The 19,920-nt window shown below is 35.6% G+C and overlaps 1 protein-coding gene across 1 annotated transcript in view; it reads right to left on the bottom strand.

Annotated features, from left to right (window-relative positions):
* Nucleotides 1-734: 734 nt before the first annotated feature.
* OTOG (otogelin) overlaps nt 735-19,920 on the bottom strand; it is a 108,870-nt gene continuing 89,684 nt past the window's right edge. Inside the window, exons 42-55 of the mRNA XM_062576447.1 lie at nt 18,601-18,795; nt 17,546-17,758; nt 16,667-16,771; nt 16,173-16,283; nt 14,850-14,951; nt 14,326-14,424; nt 13,507-13,547; nt 12,252-12,327; nt 11,432-11,610; nt 10,249-10,353; nt 9,706-9,825; nt 8,144-8,189; nt 1,786-1,865; nt 735-997 (exon numbers count right to left, since the gene is read on the bottom strand). Of these exons, the coding sequence (XP_062432431.1) occupies nt 797-997; nt 1,786-1,865; nt 8,144-8,189; nt 9,706-9,825; nt 10,249-10,353; nt 11,432-11,610; nt 12,252-12,327; nt 13,507-13,547; nt 14,326-14,424; nt 14,850-14,951; nt 16,173-16,283; nt 16,667-16,771; nt 17,546-17,758; nt 18,601-18,795 (1,673 nt within the window). The 3' untranslated portion in view covers nt 735-796. The remainder of the gene's footprint in view (nt 998-1,785; nt 1,866-8,143; nt 8,190-9,705; nt 9,826-10,248; nt 10,354-11,431; nt 11,611-12,251; nt 12,328-13,506; nt 13,548-14,325; nt 14,425-14,849; nt 14,952-16,172; nt 16,284-16,666; nt 16,772-17,545; nt 17,759-18,600; nt 18,796-19,920) is intronic.

Raw genomic sequence — 19,920 nt, 5'->3', positions numbered from 1 at the left:
ATTTTATATGATGAATGTTTTCATTTAAGGTATTTCTATATAAAGGAATGTAAAATGGTTTTCATTTGTTAAAGCTGTATATTTTCAGTTTATGTCATACTGTTTGCAAGAAAGACAAATTTACCACTACTACTAATTCATCTAAGTAGATTACATATTGGCCATAATGCTTTTCACTACAATGTAAAATACACTAGAAAAATTGAAATTATTACCAGGGAAAATTACATACAGTTACCAGCAATGCCAATGTTTCCCCGATAAAAATATCTGTAATTTAATTTCTCACAAATGCTCTACTTTGCAAAATGAATATGATTTAAACTGAAAATTCTCCTCATATTCCCCCCAAAAATTTTCTTAATAGGCACTGAATGTATTTACAGTATTGCAACACATTCAAAATACCAGACTGCTGCCAGATGAGCCTGTGCTCAAAACAGGGATGGGTGCCTGACACAGTCAACCTGGGTCAACGTTCCAGAATAAAAGAGAAGGTATTTTTCTTCTTGAGGTGACTCTAAAGTAATCATTCCATCTTTTAAATTGGCACATATCACAAGAACTCTTAAAATAATCCCTGTGAAATGAATGTGAAGACAACTCACAAAACAAATGATGCAAAGCAATTCTTTAGAAATTTAGAAAAGTCTAAAAAATACAGCTGTTTCTTCATCATTTAACATGAACTGATAAAATTCAGTGGATTATGTATTGTTTTTTCTAGGGATAAACTATTCAAAATATCTTATGCTGGGAATAACTGGGCTTGCTGGGCTTTTTCCTTTTACACCTTTTAAGACCACTGGCAAGAACAGTCTGTTGGTTCTTGAATTGAATAGGTGACCCAGGTTGAATTGCTCGTGCAATATAATTGCACAGTTCGTCTCTGTAGCCCAAGCTCCCTGCAGCATTTGCAGAATCTTGCGTATGTGTTGATGTTGTAGTTATAAATGCTTGCAGACGGACACTTTCCATCACATGAAACAATGTTCACCTGGTAACAAACACGAAGAATAATCAGCAAATTTAATCAGCTATAAAAATAAAGTTAGCAATTCTCAAAAAGGTCCAAAGAAATTAGGCATGCAAATCCAACTGCAACGCAATGCTAAAGTGCTGGGTATTTATCCTAGCCCCTTCACAAATCCCACTGTGTCTGAATGATAAACTCTCAAGTATGTTGCCCAGATAGGTTTCAATTTTTATCTTACTGAGATTAATGATGACTTTCCTGTTCATTTCAATAACAACAGGCTTTGGCCACTAGCAGACATAAACTAATTTCAAATTTGAATTTTAAAGTATTCATAGCAACATTACTTGACCAGAGCACTGAATGTTATGACCTCAGCTGTCTACAGTACTAATTTCAGTGATCTACATCTCATATGAGTCTTCAGTCTGCACCTTTGCTGCTGCTCACACTGCCTTACTGCCCAGGAACACATTCTTGGTGTCTTCCTACAGCAAATCCATCTGTTTCACATTAGCACTTCAGTAGACACAAAGATTATTCCTTGTCTTCCGACAGATATCATAACATGTTCGTGCTTTTGCCTACAGATAAACTTCAAGATCCAAGACTCCTTTTTTTCATTAACTTGGCATTCAAATACACTCCTTAGACAAATGGAAAACTAAACACACTCATCAATAGTTTCAACTGTAGTGCATATTTTGCAAGTGTCAGTTACATGAAAATTAACTTGCATATAACTGCATTTGAGGTCAAAGTGAGCCATTAGATTTACCCTAAACCAACACCAATTGCTGTTTACTTACCGGAGTGTTACTTCTGCAGTCATTTTTGCGGATAGTCATCCTAACAGCCACCTTTTTACAGAATTTTCCATCTTCCTTGCCTGCAAAATAGACACTGATTGAAAAAAAACCAGCTCAAATTCCAGAGACAGAAATGCTCCTGAATGTTTTACAGAATCAAAAAGATACAAAATATGGAATACATCACAATATACACAAAACTCGTTTGACAAAATGATATGAACTATACACTGCATTTAAATCATTGCTTCTAAGATGATCTATTTCATGAATTAAAGTATCTGTCTCCTCTTGTATCTCCAGTAACAATTCTAACAAGCTTGTTCTTAATTCAGAACTGTTTTAGAAGTTCATTCTGTCCTTCAGAAAATTATCTAAAAATAATCAATGATTCTTGTAAGCAGGCTTGTCAAATAAGTCATTAAATAAATTTTCTATGATGTTACTGTAACAAACATTAATAGTAACAATTGCATTTCACTGGATTAAACAAAATCTAAAATGAACACTTAACAACATGAGGACTCAGAACATTTGTACATTTTAATAAAGAAGAACACCAATGAACAGATTAAATTTTAATTTACATTTTCATTAACATTATTTCCATATTTCTACCCATAAAAATATGTACAAGTATATGGATGAAATAAAAAAGTTAAAAAGAAATCATAAAATGAAATTAAAAGAGGTTAAACTTAATTTAATGAGAGAATCCTGCACATTTAACAAAAAAGAGACAAAGTTCAGTCTGAAGTTCGGTTGTCAGAGATCAGAAAGTGCAGTATCTTCTTACGATGATCTTCTTTACGCTGAACAGATCAAGATCTATAAGAAAAATCAAAGTCCGTTCCTTTATAATAGCTCCCACATTTTCATGGCAGATTTTAAACAGCATGATACAGTCCCACATGACTCCCCACTTACAAAACTGCATTTTCTTTCAGACAAGAAAATCCAAAGATGTCTATGAAAGCTGAATACTGTTAGCTCCAGAAAAGCAAGGGCAATGGAATACTCATTGGTTTCACCAAAATCTAATACTGATTCGTGGCAGAGGTTTAATATGTCTTGACACCCAATGTTCAGTTCCCAGGTGTAATCACCGCCAAGCCAGGCAATGCTGCTTCTCAAAGAGAAGAGCAGCTTTTTCTCCCCCCCCCCCCCCCCCAAAAAAAATCAGCTACTGACTCTACACATAGCAGAGGTCTCCAGAATATGAAAAGAACAGCAATGAATCATCTTAGAAGCAAACAAAAATCTACAATCAGAAATAGCTAGCTACTTGTTGAATATCATCGAATTATATTTTCTCAGTTAAAGAGTAAATTGAGAAACAAAGAAATAATTAAACTGTTCTGGAAAACAAACAACTCACCATGTTCCACGTTTCTCATAGTACCAGTCTTGTTCACTGTCTTTTCTTCTTTTACTAAATTTTATATGGTATGTGGGATAGGGAATTCAGTGCAGCTGGGACTGACTTCATCTGGGCTACCATGAAAATATACCATATATCACAAAAAAATAAAAGTATAATGTATTTGCACGCATGTACTTCAATATCCAGAGGCTTTTAATGAACCTTAGAAACAGTTACACTGTGCCATGAACAGCCTTATAAACACATGAGCATTTCACAGGAGCCATGTTGTAATGAGATTCTTTTTCATATTCTGTACAATCAAAAAACATCCCGTGGCGTTCAAGTTGATTCATAATACTCTTGTCATTTAAAGTGATGTCAATATGAAGGAGTAATACAGACTTCCATATAGTAATCCCAGAGTCATGAGTGTAATTTAATGAAGGATTTATCACTCAGTGATGTAAAAAAATGACACTCAGTATCATTTCTCTTATACAAAAAAGGAGAGGTTTTTTTACAAAATAAATGCCACAAACGATTGCACTCATATCATGTTATGACTTATCTATAAAAGAACAAAGATAATCTCTAATTTTCATGGAATAAACACAGATTTGCTATTTTCAGTATACTGTCCTAACTATGGCAGAGAAAGAAATGAACTGTTTCTTCTATACACTATTGAAAGCAAAACTGTATGACACATCATCTGCAAAAAGCGTTATTTATATAACAAGCTTTAACGACCGAAGCCATTAGTCTCTACTTTCTACAGCACCGTGAACACAATAGAATTAGCTTAGAATTAGCTAACAGTTTAAACACAGCCATCTTACACATGCAAGCTAAAGACTATGCGAGTGCTTACTACCAACAGTACATTGTTGGCTAACAACAATGCACTGCCCACACACTGCAAAATGAAAAACAAAACGAAAACCCAAAATGGGAGCCATTCCCAGCAATGAGTAGTTAAGAGACACTGCAGCTTTTGGCATGATTGGGTAAGGTGAGACCTGGTGCTCCTAGCAGGGAGTACACTGTTGCAAATCAACAATGATGCTGTTTGGGTCGATCCTACTGATTTCCAGGAAAATGTACCTGTGTTACAGTGAACATAGGCTGTAGGAGTGACTGGGGTAACTGGGAATGGGAGGAACACTGACACTGCAGAACCTGGTAAAAATATCACATATTGAACATAGTACATGTTACAGAGGATTCCGTATCAATATGAAACATTTTATAGTTAAACAGATTCCAACATATTTTAGAATAGAATTCAAATTAAAATGTCTGTGTATTACATTGCTAAGCAAAATATCAAAATCTGGAAGAATTCAAATATATTGTTCAGGATGCTGGTTCAGAATGCGAATCAATTACTTTAACTGGTTCTGCCCCAAATGTCTTCAAAAAAGTTATTTCTGATCTACATTGGTATAACTAAGAGAATCTGATACCCTAGATTTAAGCTGATCTTTGGGGCTGCAAGAAAGAGATTGTGTAAATTCCTCTGAGTAGCATTTGCAAAAATTCTCTAGGTTTTGATGGAACCTGTGGGGCTTACACAGAGGACATTATTTTCAAATACCACTGAAAACAAAGATCACAATAGTTTCTAATGACAGAGTGTTTCAAAAGAAAACAAGTAGCTGATAGCCTTTCTCATAAAACATCTCATGCAACTACAGTTGACTGATCTGCTCTCATGGCCAGAACTGCTCAGTCAGATTGAGCTACATGATTCGTGAAAGTGCTGTGCTGTCTGTAAACAGGTGGGAAATCAGCTACGTGACTCTACTTGCACATGTCAGTCTCAGAAATCACTGGACTTTTTATGGGTTGAATTTTATTTTGTGATGCATGCCCCAGATTAACAACACTGTTTTGCCTAAATTATTTAAGGGTGTGGTTTTAATCTTTCTCTAAGTGCAATAGCAAGATCTTCTACCTTGCTGAAAAGGAGCTTAACAGATTTTTAATGGTCTTAATGGTCTGTTCAGAAACTGGCTTCTGTGGCTAAGGGTAATTGAAGGATAATGTCAGAGGTGGATTATGATCGTATCAAAGACTAACAGGAAACTACAGAGCATGGGCTACAGAAATAGCAATAAGGGTTTGAAACAGGTCTATGAGAGTAAAAAAAAAAAAAAAAAAAACATACAGAGATACTGTCATTCTCTTACAGTGATGAGGATTAGGGAAAAAGTAGACAATTTTTCCGCATTTTCGAAAGACATTTGTACTACTAAGTATAACACATAATGACTAAAACAAAAAGGTACCTCCCAGCTGGTACCTCAGTGCAGGACCTCTGCACATGGTACTGGATCGAGTAGTCTCAGAAACCCGTCGCGACCCTCAATTCCCATCCCACCAGCAGAAAGTATCTGCACCTCTCTCTTCAGCGCTCTCCTATTCTTGATCACCTACTACCTTTAGCTCTTGAATTGCTGTTCCTACTGCTTATGCAGATGATGTAAGGTATTTGTACCTCTTTTAAGATGATACGATACTGCCCAGTATAAGAGCTCCATTTCAATTGCATATAACGTTGCCAGCTACAGGTATATTTGAGCTTAATTTCTTCAGGTTAGGGGTCTCCTCAGGCTAAGTTCTTCACTAAATCAGCCAAAATGTTTCAACTACGTACCAAGATGTAAAGAAAAAAGTGTACTGAGCTCATGATTTATATTAAGAATTAGCATATTTGGAACATATTCTGTACAGAATTATTTCATTTTTCCAGAGATCTTTTATATGCACTCATAGAAGTCAAAACATGTCATTGTAATCACGTAAGAGAGGATTCTTTTCATTTTAAGTTCTTTTAAGAGAAGTTGCATGAAAGCTTTTGAACTATGTCTATCAATGGAACCTGACAGATTATTACAATTATTTACAGCACAGATCAATCTCCATCCTTACCAAATATAAAGACCTGAATGTAGATGAAACACGTTTTAAGGCACCTTCCAAAACACAGTACTTTACATTACACTAAATACAGTAATTAATTAAGATTTTAAGGACCTTTATAGTAGAACTAGAAAATACTCAAGGTAGCAGTATGAATTGAACCAGTGAATTGGCAGGGAATTTGAGCAATACTGACACATCATTCCATGAGCAAAACAAGATTCATATGCTGCTTTCAGGAAAGAAAGAAAGTTTACATTTCCAGCTGACTGTTCTCAGTACTAAGTTCACATGACAATTTCTCTGTTTATTTTGCTTCCTTGCTCATTGTTCCTTGTTGTGAATAGTTTAAATTTGGCTAATAAAGTCTGAGAGTTTGCCACTTCTTCAAAGATTACTGAATACTTTTGATTCCCATCACAATAATATTCTTTACTGTAGTATTATTGGATTAAGAGCTTTAGCCATGTATTTTAGAAAAAAATAGTCAAGAACTCTGAAATGTTTTCCTATAGAGGGAATGTGAACACAGATGAGTGTTCACATTCTGCATAGTTAAATGGAACATGAAAAATTCTTTTTGCCTTGGGTCAGAGATAGAACTAAGGAAATGTAACCGAGCCGCTGTAAAACACTGGTAGGACCATGTTTTTGTTTAATATTTTGCCTAGTAATTATCCAAACTTTACTAAAAATAGAAATAATGTTTTTAAGTATACTTGGAAGCATCTAAACACTCTTTAAAATTATGAATACAACATCAGGACTTTCTGAACTCCCTGCAAAATGTGAGATATTTAATAGCACTTAAAACTTTAAATATATAGAGTAGAAAGTGATGATTTGAACATTAGCTATCTCTGCCATATGTGTGTGTGTGTGTGTGTGTGTATATATATACATATATATATATATATATTTTTTTACTTTAAAGAGTAAACCTTTATTTATTTCTTGCCTTTTTCTGTTTTCTTTCTCCTTCCTTCAGGAAATGTATCTTCCCCAGCTATTTCAGTGTTCCAATAAAATTAGGAGAGATCGTTTCTCGTTAAATAATAATTCCTTTTCAATTCAGGCTAAATTGCAATAAAATTCTGTCTCCTGAACAATATTTAGCATTTTATGTCAATAACATGTAAAAGCAATAGCTAGCTAAATTAACCTCAATTATTGTTGGAGATTTATATCTTCTCGTAATAATCCAGACCATTGAGAAGATTTTCTCAATTAAAAAAAAAATCGAGATTAAGAAAGTAAGGAACATATTCTGCCAACCCTTTCTCAACCTGAGTAGTAGAGTAGTTTATTCTGAACAACTCGATTCATCACAGTGGAGAATAAAGAATAATTTAGCATCAAAAAGCAGAGTAAAAGCCATTTAACCAGCTCTTCACAGTAAAACGTTAGCTGAGCTGGGTGGAAAATTGCTTCTTCCTGATCTATTGCTTCAGTTTTCAGACCATGCTGCCTTTCGTATATAAGTCCTCTACACAACATCTGACCACCTAACCTCTACACGATGTCATGTGATTTAAGTGAATTCCTGTAACTTTGCTATAACCAAAAAATCACATTTCTACTGGTGTGATAACCTATCTAAAAATGTTGCAAAGGAAATAAAAACAGCATAATTAATATTCTATGAAAAAGTTAATCTAATACTTGAACTGAAAAACCCATCGGTTTTCTTGGAGGATTAACACAGAATTAATTTAGAATGAAATGCTAATTATAGTCTTTGTTTTCAAGTTATATTGGGACAATTTTAAAGGATGCATAGTTAACTACATAGTTATAGTATTACATAGTAATCCCAACAGATTTTAATGGAGCCATGATCTGGTCAGTGTAGTAAATCAGTCAATGTTGAACCATTTTTTCTGGTTTAACTCCACCAGCTTTACATGGCTCATATTCACATGAGTAACACTGTGAAAAGCATGGCCTTTGATACTGTAAGCAAGATCAGAATCAAGTTTTCATCAAATAAGTTATCAACTTTATTTCTAACATAACAACAGATCAGATGGACTTCTCTGAAGTCATGAAGTGTCATTAATTACTTACATGTTTTACAGCATCCTTCTAGAAATGGTACAACATAGCCTCCAACCTGATCAAGAGGAAAAAAAATAAGAGAAAACAACATTAATTCCCATATATCTGCACTATTAGAAATATCTTCGAAATAAAGCTCTACACTTTACCCTGACATCTCTGTAACCTTATTCAGGAAAACACAGCACTCTAGTGCATGGATCAGAGCCCAGCTAAAAATTATTTCACTACACTGTTTTTAACACAAGTGAGTATAAAGCGGTTGTCAGTGAATGTCATTAAATATCACCAGCTATCTAAATGGTGCATCTGGAGAGGGAATGACCGTGTTATCTCCAATTCTATCACATGGTACTTGGAGGAATAACCTGATTTGCAGTAATTACCGTATCTACAATCACAAAAAAAAGATTCTGAATTCTCATCTAAATGGGAGGCCATTGTAGTCATACTTGGCTGTCTTCAATGCTATGGTAGCTTGAAGCACCATCCAGAGTACTGGAGTAAGAATAGCTGCAGTTTTGTAAAAGCTCTCTAAGGATTACTCTGAGGGAGAATTCAATTTTTGATGTCTGGCTCAGTATCTCAAGCCATGATCTCTCTCTGCCTTAATTCTTTACCATCACTTTCATGGTAATCAAAGGATCATCTTCTAAGTTGCTCCAAAATATCTAAGGAGACACTCAGTTAACTTTTCTTTTGATATCCATCTACCATATTGAGACAGGAAAGGAAAAAAAAATTTTATTGAGCAGTGATATCCCTTCAGAACACACAATGGGATTCAGGGAAAGGAACTAAGATGAGGAACTTTTACAAGGAAAGGAGAGTATTAACTTTTAATTTCCCCACAACAAAACCCCTTTCATTAGCTGTACGACTGGGATTCTCTATGAGGAACCAATCTGTTGTTATCCGCTAGAAAGAATTACAGCCACCTAGTTCCTTTAGGACTGTTCCCTGCTTGGGTACCAACATTCATTGAGGAAAATGTCCTTCCATTTGCACATAAACATAGAATTAGAGAGAACAATATGAGATTGTTCCCTCCATACATTCACTGGTAGCTAGACTTGTTTAGTTTTGCACATTCAAACCAGTGGAAGCTTCACTTCTCCTGCAGAACTTGTCCATAGCCTTATGTCTCGCTGTAGAAAAGATTTTAACAATATTCAGTCTTTTTTTTTTCTCTTTAATCTTTTTTGACTATCCTGATTAACTGCATTGCTATACACAGGAAGTCAGTTAGAAAGGCGAAGTCCAATCTAGAAAAGCATGTAAGTTTGGACAGTTGCATGAGGACAAATCTGACACTACAAGCCTCCATGAAAAGAGAAAGTATCCTCTGAGAGTAAGAAGTAGTCTCTTCAGCTGTGTAACTGCAGAGTCTTTTTGCACACTACATGTACATAGACAGAGCTTTTCACTTCCAAAGATTAGGACAAAAATGCAGGCACAGCAATAATTTATAATTTCTACCTTCTTGAGACAACAAAGTCTTTTGTTAACCTTAAGCTTTTCATGCAAACATAAATCATAGCTTCGGTATAAACAATGCAATGAACACTGACCTTCACACATTCAGTTTCATTAAAGGGTGGGCAGCCGACTGAAGACGCAACTACAACTGGTCCTATTGCTGTGTTAGTGCATTCATATCTGATGCAGTCTGAAATCCAAATACTACCAGGCTGTTCAAAAATTGTAAGACAGAATCAATACTAACAGCTTAGCAAAAATAGTATTACAAATATTCATTATACAGTTCTATTGAACACAATCCTGTTTCAATCAAAGGTAGTATTTATAACAGAATATGACCTAGATGCACCTTTCTAAGTACAGCTTGAAGTCCACTAAATAATGTAGGAAAGTTATAAAATAGCCAAGTTGACTATAATTCTCTGATACATCAAAATCACTCAAGCTTTGTGGACATTGATATGATTGAATCTCCAAAAAATTAATGATGTGTAAATGCAAATCCATTCTTAATACTTGGCCAAATAAAGCACTTTTCCTCATCTTCTCTATGCCAGTGTGTACAGAGTATCTTATTAAGGTTTTGTTTACTTCTGAATATTTTTGAGGGAATAACACATTTATAAACTTACCTTAAAACTGGAAACTGTGCCGTTGCTGAAAGTGTGAAGGCAAGACAAATTCTTACAGCTACCACAACAAGTTGTTAAATCTTTTGGAGGCTCATAGACTTGGTTCTGCCAAAATCAAATAGGTTAGTCCTTGAATGACATCATTTTATACCTTGACACTTAACTAGTGTAATAGGCAGATTTTTTTGAGGTATCTGGATCTTAAGGACAGTTTTTAAATAACTTTCAAAACTGCACAGATAACATTTTCATGCACTGTATAGTCATGAAGTTTTATAAAATATGTTCAATTTTAATTGAATTAAATGGGAAGAAGTTCCAATTCTGAGTTCCAATTTGTCTTTTTACCATTTTTAAAACATATGTCCGTCAGTTTACTTAACCACCACTGAAATTTTGACTTTGCATACATTAGACATCAAATACGTACATAATTAGAAAAACAAATCCATAAAGCACCCATGGTAATATATCACACTTCGTAAAGGGATAAGATTTCATTTGCTGATTTAATAAAATTATTTTTACATTTGTAAATATTTTTCTCTTCCTCATTTTTACTGGCATAATGACTGCTAAAATTGAAACCATTTCACACATAATGCAGATAAAGCTATATAGGGATGGGGGATGGCAGTATGTTATTTGTTCTTTAGGGATTAGCACTGTACTCTGTATAGATACCTGCTGAGAACTGGACCCCCAGCACTAGCTGCTTTAAAAATCGGAGTTGGTACCCCATTTGCATCCTTCTTTACTCTTAGTGAGTACAAATCTGTCCAGACCTTCAAGCCATCTCTCTGTCAGGTCAAGGCAAAACTCTCCCTAAACATACTCTCAGCTGTGAGAAACTTAGATCCAGTAAGGTCTGCCTGTCCTCCAGAAGGGGACTAGGTCATTTATGCGGGGAGTGTATCACCCAGCGAAGTACTTTTTGAGTCTAGGACAGTCAATACAGAGGGGCAAAAAAAGGTACACAATACATTATCTACATTGGGGAAAAACACTAAATGGAGAGAGATTTTATAAACTTTAATTAGAAGAGCTGTAGCACATATTTAGAAGGGGATCTCATAGTTCTCTCTCCTGTTTCCACAGCTGTAATCTATTCACTAAAAAAACCCCAAAACATTATTGAGACCATCAGTCACAATCTACGTGTCTAAAATTCTGAATTTCTTACAGCTTTGCACTCGACAGCACAGTCTATTGAGGAGGTATTTATCTGGTAATATTTAGTGGAGGGATCAATCACATTTGTACAGTACAAAATATGGCAAATGCCATCAGGAGTGTGTTCCACAATTTTCTGTCCAGGAAGCAGCACACCTCTCTCATTACTCAGGCAAACTTTGTCTCTCACTACAAGAAAACACAAAAGCAGCAAGAGCAGGAAAATCAGCTTCATGTCAAAACTCAATTAAAATTCAAACTGTAACATGGGAGTGGAAAAAGCTACTGTACCTCTCCCAGAATTATAGGTCAGATTTTCAAACATCAGCTGTTACTAATAATAGTTCCAATGTATCACAACAAACCCAAAGTTATTGGAAACATAATTGTGCATGAAATCTACATAAGTACATTATAATATTCTATTAGCAGAACCATGACAACAACAGTGCAAACTGTCATTGTAATGGGTTAGTGGAACTATTTTTGATCTGGACATTGAGTGGGTGTTCTGGTGTCTTGCTAGAGTCCTCACTCCAACTCAGCAATGTGCAGGCTGCTCAGTTAACACCTTCCAGATTTCCTCAAATTCTACCTGCAATTTGCCTCCTGCTGCAGCAATTAACAGAATATAAGGACAAGTTATAATCAGTCAAATATTTAGTGAGGGGTACTATTTTTATTGCTTTTCCTTTTACAATTTGTGAATTATGTTAGTCAATTCTTTCCTTCTCAGTACCATGTTTGAAGCATGAACATCTGATTTACACTTTCTATTCCCTCAGCACTTGAAAGGGTATTTCTTTTAATTAAATTCTTTTCCTACTTACCACATTTGTACTTAACACAGTTACAGATATTTTCTGCACTGCTCTGAAACTGCTCATCTATCTGAAGTTTCTGTCCCTAAGTACAGAAAAACACACAAACAAACAAACAAACAAACAAAAAAAAAGAGAGAGAGAGAGAGAGATAAAGAGTAGTGAAATGACAGTGTTTGCTAGCTGCATTTTTTTTTCTTTTAAACACTTTTCTTTCAGGATTGGAGTAGCTGTATCTGTTGCCACTAGAAAGCTATTTTGGAATCCATTTTGATAACTCACAGTGACAATCTGTTTAGCAGAAGGTGATCAAATGAGAGTTTGTTTGCACCACAGAAATAGAATATTAATGTCAGTCTAGGATATGCTGAGGACCAAAAAGATTATGGCTAGTCAACAGCAAAACGCAATGGCTTGCCTGTATAAGGAATTCTTCATAGTTTGGAGTATATGGTTTCAACTAATACATTGATGTAAACAGGATGACAGTAGCACGGAGTAGATGCACATTTTTAATGTTGCTTTGTATTGGTTTCATATGTATGCACACCCCATTCCTTGTATCCCAGTTTTTTCGTTTATAAAATTAGAGTACTAATACTAACTTTGCTTGCAAAGCATTTTGAATCTTATTGGTTAAAAATCCTTTATATAAACTGACTGCTGTAATTATTTCCTATACCTTCCTAGCATTCCAAATTAGATTTTTTGATTATTCCCATTGCAAGATATTTTCTGGATAAAATAACCAAGAGTAAACTCAAAGCATACAAAGTACTGACTGAGAACTGAACCCAGCAAAGCTAATAAGCATTTTTCTAATGTAAAACAAGTCACAGTGAAATAAAATTTTTAAGCTGCTGAGTCTATGGACCGAGTGCATAATATAGGATAATGCATTCAGTATACCAAATAACAAAAACAAAATGCTGACACTTTAAGCATTTAGTTATGACATTTTAAGAACAAAATTAAATCTACAAGTGTGCAAAAGCAGTTCCACTCCATATATACTGCAGGACAGTATTTTGTCCTAAAAAATAAATGAAATATCAATACTATACAGTCATTTTATTCTGCAAGATATTTAAATTTAATTGGTTTCTTAAAAGCTGATAAAACTTCTTGTAAAGTACTTAAAAAAAAGAGAGAGAGAATCACATGGCATTCCATAGTTCACTGAAAAACTATTAGCAAGAGACTTACAAATAGTACTATTAAGAAAGTAATAAAAGAATGCTGACAAATAAGATGAGTTCCATACCTGTTTGCACTGAGGTTTGGGGATTGTTTCACATGCACATTCTAAAACAAAATACAGTAACAGAAGCAATAGTTTAGGAAGTCATTCGGCCATTTGCTTAAAACAGAGCATCAGAGAGATCAGAAAGTTTAGATTTACAAGTCATCACTGAAGAAGTCCTACTAGCTTTTGAAATATCTTGGGAGTCTAGAACTATGTTTGGCTTTTACTCCATCCTGACTCCTAATACTAGCTTCCATGACCACCCTCTCCTCTACCTATCAGAGCAATATACAGCATTGTATCATCTGGACTCTAACTGAACACGTAGAAAAAATATGATCATTCTTAGCCCCATTCTGGTGAAGACAGTCCGTATTTTCAATATAAAGCAATGGAGAATTGTGTTTAAGGCATCACAGAGCTGTATGATATACTAGCATCTTAGCAGATTGGCAAATTCGTGACTTATGAACACCTTTTACTTTCTTTTTTTTTGATGTCATGAATAATTTACTAGCTCTTAACACATTTTCAGTATGAGAGGACTCCCAGTCTGAACAGGCAAATTACGCAGTGTTATCACCCTTGGGAAGGAAGAAAAACAAAAGAGGTAGGTTAAGACATTGTGTGCCATGAGATGACTTCTCTATTCCATCTGTTCACGAGCAGGTCACCACGGTACAGAAACCCAAGCTGTCTCACACATATGGAAATCACCATCCACACAGCTTAGGGTCTATGCCTTTAGCGATTTTTTTTTGACTTAAACCCAAAAGGCCACAGTTCTTGTCAGTGTTTAGTGTCTAAGGCAATTAAAATGAAAATCAGTCATTTTACCACATGTCCGAAATGGGCAGCACTTCTCTGGGCTCCATACCTCCACCAAAGACATGCCTAGCATACATTTGAATTCAGGACAACGATGTATTTCGCAAACTAAAATTAAGGAAAAGAAGCTTTAGTCAGCAAAAGTTTTTAATCATTTTGAGGAACAGAAATACAAATCAAGGGAGAGTTACTCGCTTATTCATAATAAATACCTTTAGAGAACATCTTGAAAAGATTGATGATCAAAATTTAACTGTTAGCCAGCAGGCAATAGTAGTGTACAGTACAATCATTCTAGGTACACATTTAAAACACTTTTAAATTTCTAGAATTTGTAGCCTGAAATTATTTATTTGTCTCTGTGACAAAGATATTCACATAACATTTCAGGCATGTGGAAGTTTTAAAATACCTTTCTTATATGCACGACTGTAACTTTGTCTCTAATCCACCCTTTCTCCCACTGAACAGCCACACTACAAAGTTTTACATGTTCTCTGTTACTTAAAATATCAAAATCAAGCGAAACTTACTACACTGGTATGTAGGGCAACATCTCTCTGTAGTGTTGCCATCCACAATAAGCACTTCTCCTTCTTGACACTTGGGTATTTGATCAGAGCAAGCCCCACATGCTGAAGAAAACAATTATTTAAATCTAAAACACAGGAAGAAGTTTTACCACTGCATAGGAAACACATGCCCATAAGGTCCTCACAGGCAAACGAAAGACAGCAGAGGTACTCTGCAGTCCCGGCAGAAGGGGTTAATTTTCAGGTCAGCTTGTCTTTCCTTTGTACCCTACCCTGCTACCAGAATGAAGATATTAACTGTGAGTCAGAACAGGAACAAATAGGATTTTCTCTCCATTTCTTTCGTTATGACAGATTTTGCAATTTTTCGCTCCTACTGAACCTCTCTGTTTTTTTCAGGTATGCTCCTTCTGACTGGACTGGAGTATCTTTGATCCCCAATAAGGGGCATTGCCTTTGATCGCAGTGTTATCCTCCCACTTGAACATATAGCAAAACTACCGTAAGTACACAGTGCAAAGACTTATGATATCTAAAAAGAGACAGAGAATACAGTGCTGATAAAGAGAAAATACAAATGAAGCACATGGTTTCCACACTAACAAAGTGACCCCCAGAACACTGTCAAATACAGCAGCATATTTCAAGTTTTCATTTAAGGCACAAATTTTTGCACATGGAAGAGCAAATCAAGAAGACTCAATCTGTGATTCACTGAAATCTGTGCAAAAATAGAACTCGTTCAAGAGACGTATACAAGACATTAATATGAAATAATTAGTGTGAAAAAAACAACTATATAATAACAAGCTGAACTCCTACATTAATACCAAGAACAGAATTCTATTACTGAATTAAATCATTAAGGGCTAAAGCTCAACAGAACTGAACCAATCTGCATAATACTCTCATTTACGACGTTTACTATAAGAAAGATGGGCAATGGCTGATGCCACAGGCTACGGGGAGCAAGAGCATATATATATAACCTCAACCTTCTTTTAAAAAAAATCTACATCCAGCCAACCCACACGCTGTACATGGACATTCTCTCAGTACCTCTCAAATCCCTCACCCATGGCCTCCACCAACTGTCCTTTTACATGACTCAAGAATACTGTTCATTTGCCCAAAGCCACTGTGGGGCTCTTGATGATTGCTGCCATTTCCTATGCTTTGTAAACTTCATGCCCATTTTACTAACCACCTCTGAGCCTTATTAAGCTGGGAGAGCTTAACAAGGAGCTTAATTTGTAAGCTATTATGCACACCTTATTGCATATGTGAAATCACTAATAGTCTCAACTAGCTGGGATACCATACCACAAATATAGGATATACAGCAGGTACTCTCTACCCGAGCAGCAATTAGTGTTTGGTCCTCTTGACAAGTTGGAATCTGCTCCATTGGTTCACATTTTGATGGATCACACTCTGAAACAAGAACAATACATTTATCTCTAACATTAGTCTTTTGACAAAATACAGCATTCCTCCTTCCTTATGATATATCCCTAAGAAATGGCCGTGCAAATTAGAGAAATATACAAGGCACTTTAGGAAAGCTTTTATTTTATATCACAAGAGAGCAAATACACATTCTTGCCCGATCTTGGAGCACAAGGCTTCCCTAGTACTATGTCTGCACAAAATAAGATACAATCCAATTCTGAGTTTTCAGATGACAGAATTTTGTAAATGGTTGTATTAATAACAGTGTTTACTCTGACTTTCTTTTTGCTCTGCAGTTGAGCTATTTAGTTTCCCTGAACATCTTTTACACAGTGAATCTTTCTAGATTTTTATAAGAAACCTACCACAGGCGTAGTTGGGACAGCAGGAATCTTCACTGTAGTACGTAACCAGCTTTTCCAAGCCCTTACACTCTGGGATTAGGGGTTCACAGAGGCTCCGATTACAAACTGTTACCAAAAGGGAAAGAAAAAAAAAAAGAACTTCAAAGCTATTTCATGCATTTCTAAGTCAAGGAGAAAAGTGTCAAGCAGTATTTGTAGTTTGATACTCCACATCTCCAAATAACAATATGTATATGAAAAATAAAACAAACTGTCCAAAAACGCTGAGGTATTGTTTAAAAGTGACCAGCACTTGCCATACTCTTCCAGGAGTTTATCAGAAGATCACCTAGAGCCCCTGTGAAAATTCCACTTAAAAAAAATTATTTTTGAATAATTCAGAAAATCCACTGCAATATTGTGGATTGACCCAGACGGTCAGAACATGAAATAGTTTAACTGTTTGCAATCTTTTCTTTTGAAGATATTTTTTAGCTAAATAAGGATATAGAAAGTTTTTATATCCTTTTTCTTACTGCTGATTTTGTAGATAAGCAGTCATGTAATCTTTTTTTCTAGTAAATAGTTACGTTTATTTGTATTTGAATTTTAAAAACAAATCATTAGCCTGTAGCAGCTGAGAAACAAATCCATATCCCAGCAATCACAGACTCATTTCAATCTTTATAACTCCTGACTCTTCTCCTTACCCCTCCCTGCAAAAGCCTACAAGATATTTTAAAAAATAGTTTCTACATTTTTCTGCACAATCTATATATTCAAAACAAAATTATTTCTACTTACTCCAAAAATAGGGTATGTAACAGGAAAACAAACTACAGGAAAAGGATATCTGCACATTCCAGTGGGCACTATTCATATTTATTAAAGGATACTTACTGCAGATCTTCTGAGGACAGCATGTCTGATCACCAGGAACAAGCACGGTCACTTCTGCAAATCGCTGACAGTCCAAATACTGGATATCTGAACAATTGTACTCCACTGGCATAATGGTCTCACTGTCAACACATTTTTGCATACAGCATCCACTCGAAGAAGTTTTCCAGATCTCACCAACTGCATGAGGTGCTCCAGAGCTGTCTGTACAAGCTAGATCAGGGCAACAGATAATGAAAATAATTTCTCCTTACTTCAAATTTTGGCCACCTTTTTCTTTGTATCAGGTGTGAAATTACAAATGATAAAGTCTCAGAATTTTAACGCATTGCCTATCCATCCCACTTCTCAAAAAATCAGTCTGAGACAATCAATACCCTTCCTAAGATCAAGATCCTCCTCTTCATTTAATGTCTCCATTGCAAGGCCAATCACTTAAAATCTCAATCTGGACTTTTGTTTTTCAAGCAATAATTTGAAAAGAAGTTGCTTTCTCATGTCACACATGCCAAAAATACTATCAATTTATGGTGGTTTATGCAATCTGATTTATAATAAATGCATCTGTTGTGTTGCTATTATTCAGTACTGCTGAACAATTCTGTGTACACAGGAAAATTTGTAATGCAAATAAACATTACTACCAGCAGCAAGAACACAGAACATTTGCACATAATTAATTCTTCAAAATGCGTAGTTAGTTGTTGCTGCATGCCTTTTTAATGACTTCTAGTATCAATATGCTGGACCTTTTGGCCTAAGCAAGGTGGAAAGGAGATCAAGACCAACAGAATACTAGAATTCATACACACAATCAAAACATTTTGAAGTGCATCCTTCAGCTGACAAAACTTAGCAAAATGGTATGTCACAAGGAGCTTTCCTGCTTGCTCACTTGTACTGTTAATGTTTTCTGAACCTGCAGAGTCTTGAGTTGAATGACATATGCAGGATGTCATCAGACACAGCACCAAGCCAGAACTGGACTTTTCAGTAATTAAGAATCTGACCATCAACTTGCAAACAGTGAAGAAGAAAAACCTATTAAAGCATACCACATTTTTCTTCAGGAATACAGAGAGGAGTGTGAACTCGGTGAAGGACAGTCCCTCCAGCACAGACACATCCTTCCGTCAACACTGAGCAAGAGTCTGAGTCCAGGGAAGCCACTTTGCTATCCTGACAACTCCCTGGAACTGCACAGGCAGCTATGCAGGCCTGATAGGAAAAGTTTTCTGAACAGAGGAAGGCTGGGAAACAAATAGAGAAATCACTCATTCTGAAGCTGAAATCAGATGGAGGAGTACCACCTAAACAAAGGCAGAAAGCTTCTCATACTTGCCAATTTAATACGATCTACAAACCTAAAATACAGATACTGATCAATTACTTTCTTCATGACAAATCCACACAAAAAGGCACAGAGGAAATTGTGTAGACACTTCCTCTTCTCTTCCTCATCAGGCTTCCAATTGCTTTTTGGAAGGAGAGAAATCTGTGAAACTATGCAACTGCATTGACACAAATTAATTTAGCTTTGAAAAAACATTTACAAATGCTGTATTGATTAACACCACAGCGTTTTGAAACATTTGGACTATTTTGTAGTGGATAAATACATTGATTTTACTAAAGAGTTTTGCAAAGCTTTGTCAATTATTAAAAGATGTATAAAGATGGCAAATTTGGTATTGTTTTACTGCAATAATAACGAATGGCATGAATCCACTGCTATATTTAATAGAGATCCATACTAATCACTGTCCTGAATGAGATATATTATTTTAAAGTCAATGAACAGTTAAATTTAACATTCATTCTACTGTTAATGTAAATTCATTGATATGTGTGTAATGGGTGCATGCAGTACTAGACTAAAAAACCCATTTCATTCTAATTTAACTCTTAGTGTTGCCAACTTCCAGCCTGATCTTTTATTGGTTCAAAACAGTGCTTAATGCAGGCTGTGTACAGCACAAATACGGAGAACTGAGGCTGACTCTGAACGCCAACAATGCGGTCCTGTGAACAGCCAAAATAAAGGATCCTCACCATCACTGGATGCAATGATATGTAAATCACACAGGAATCATGGCAATGGTCAAAGGCCAATTCACAAAGGGATAGTCTGCTTTGAAATGAGGAAGGTTCAAATTTAGATTTTAAAGATTAATTGGGAGAGGAGGCTGATGTTATTCAGCTCCTTGCTTATAAGAACAACCATACTGCACTACAGCAAATAGCTATTATAACTTTATCATCAAAGGAGCTCAATTTTTTAAAGTCACAGTTCACATCATGCCAAGGCTTAGTGACCAGAAAACACAAAAATGACTTCATGTTTTTTTGCTTACTAGGCATGCACCACCAGAGGT

Source organism: Rhea pennata, chromosome 5 (genome assembly GCF_028389875.1).
Source record: "Rhea pennata isolate bPtePen1 chromosome 5, bPtePen1.pri, whole genome shotgun sequence".
NCBI classification, from domain to species: Eukaryota; Metazoa; Chordata; class Aves; order Rheiformes; family Rheidae; genus Rhea; species Rhea pennata.
Note: the sequence above shows the minus strand (reverse complement) of the source record. Positions and strands in the feature narration are given on the sequence as shown.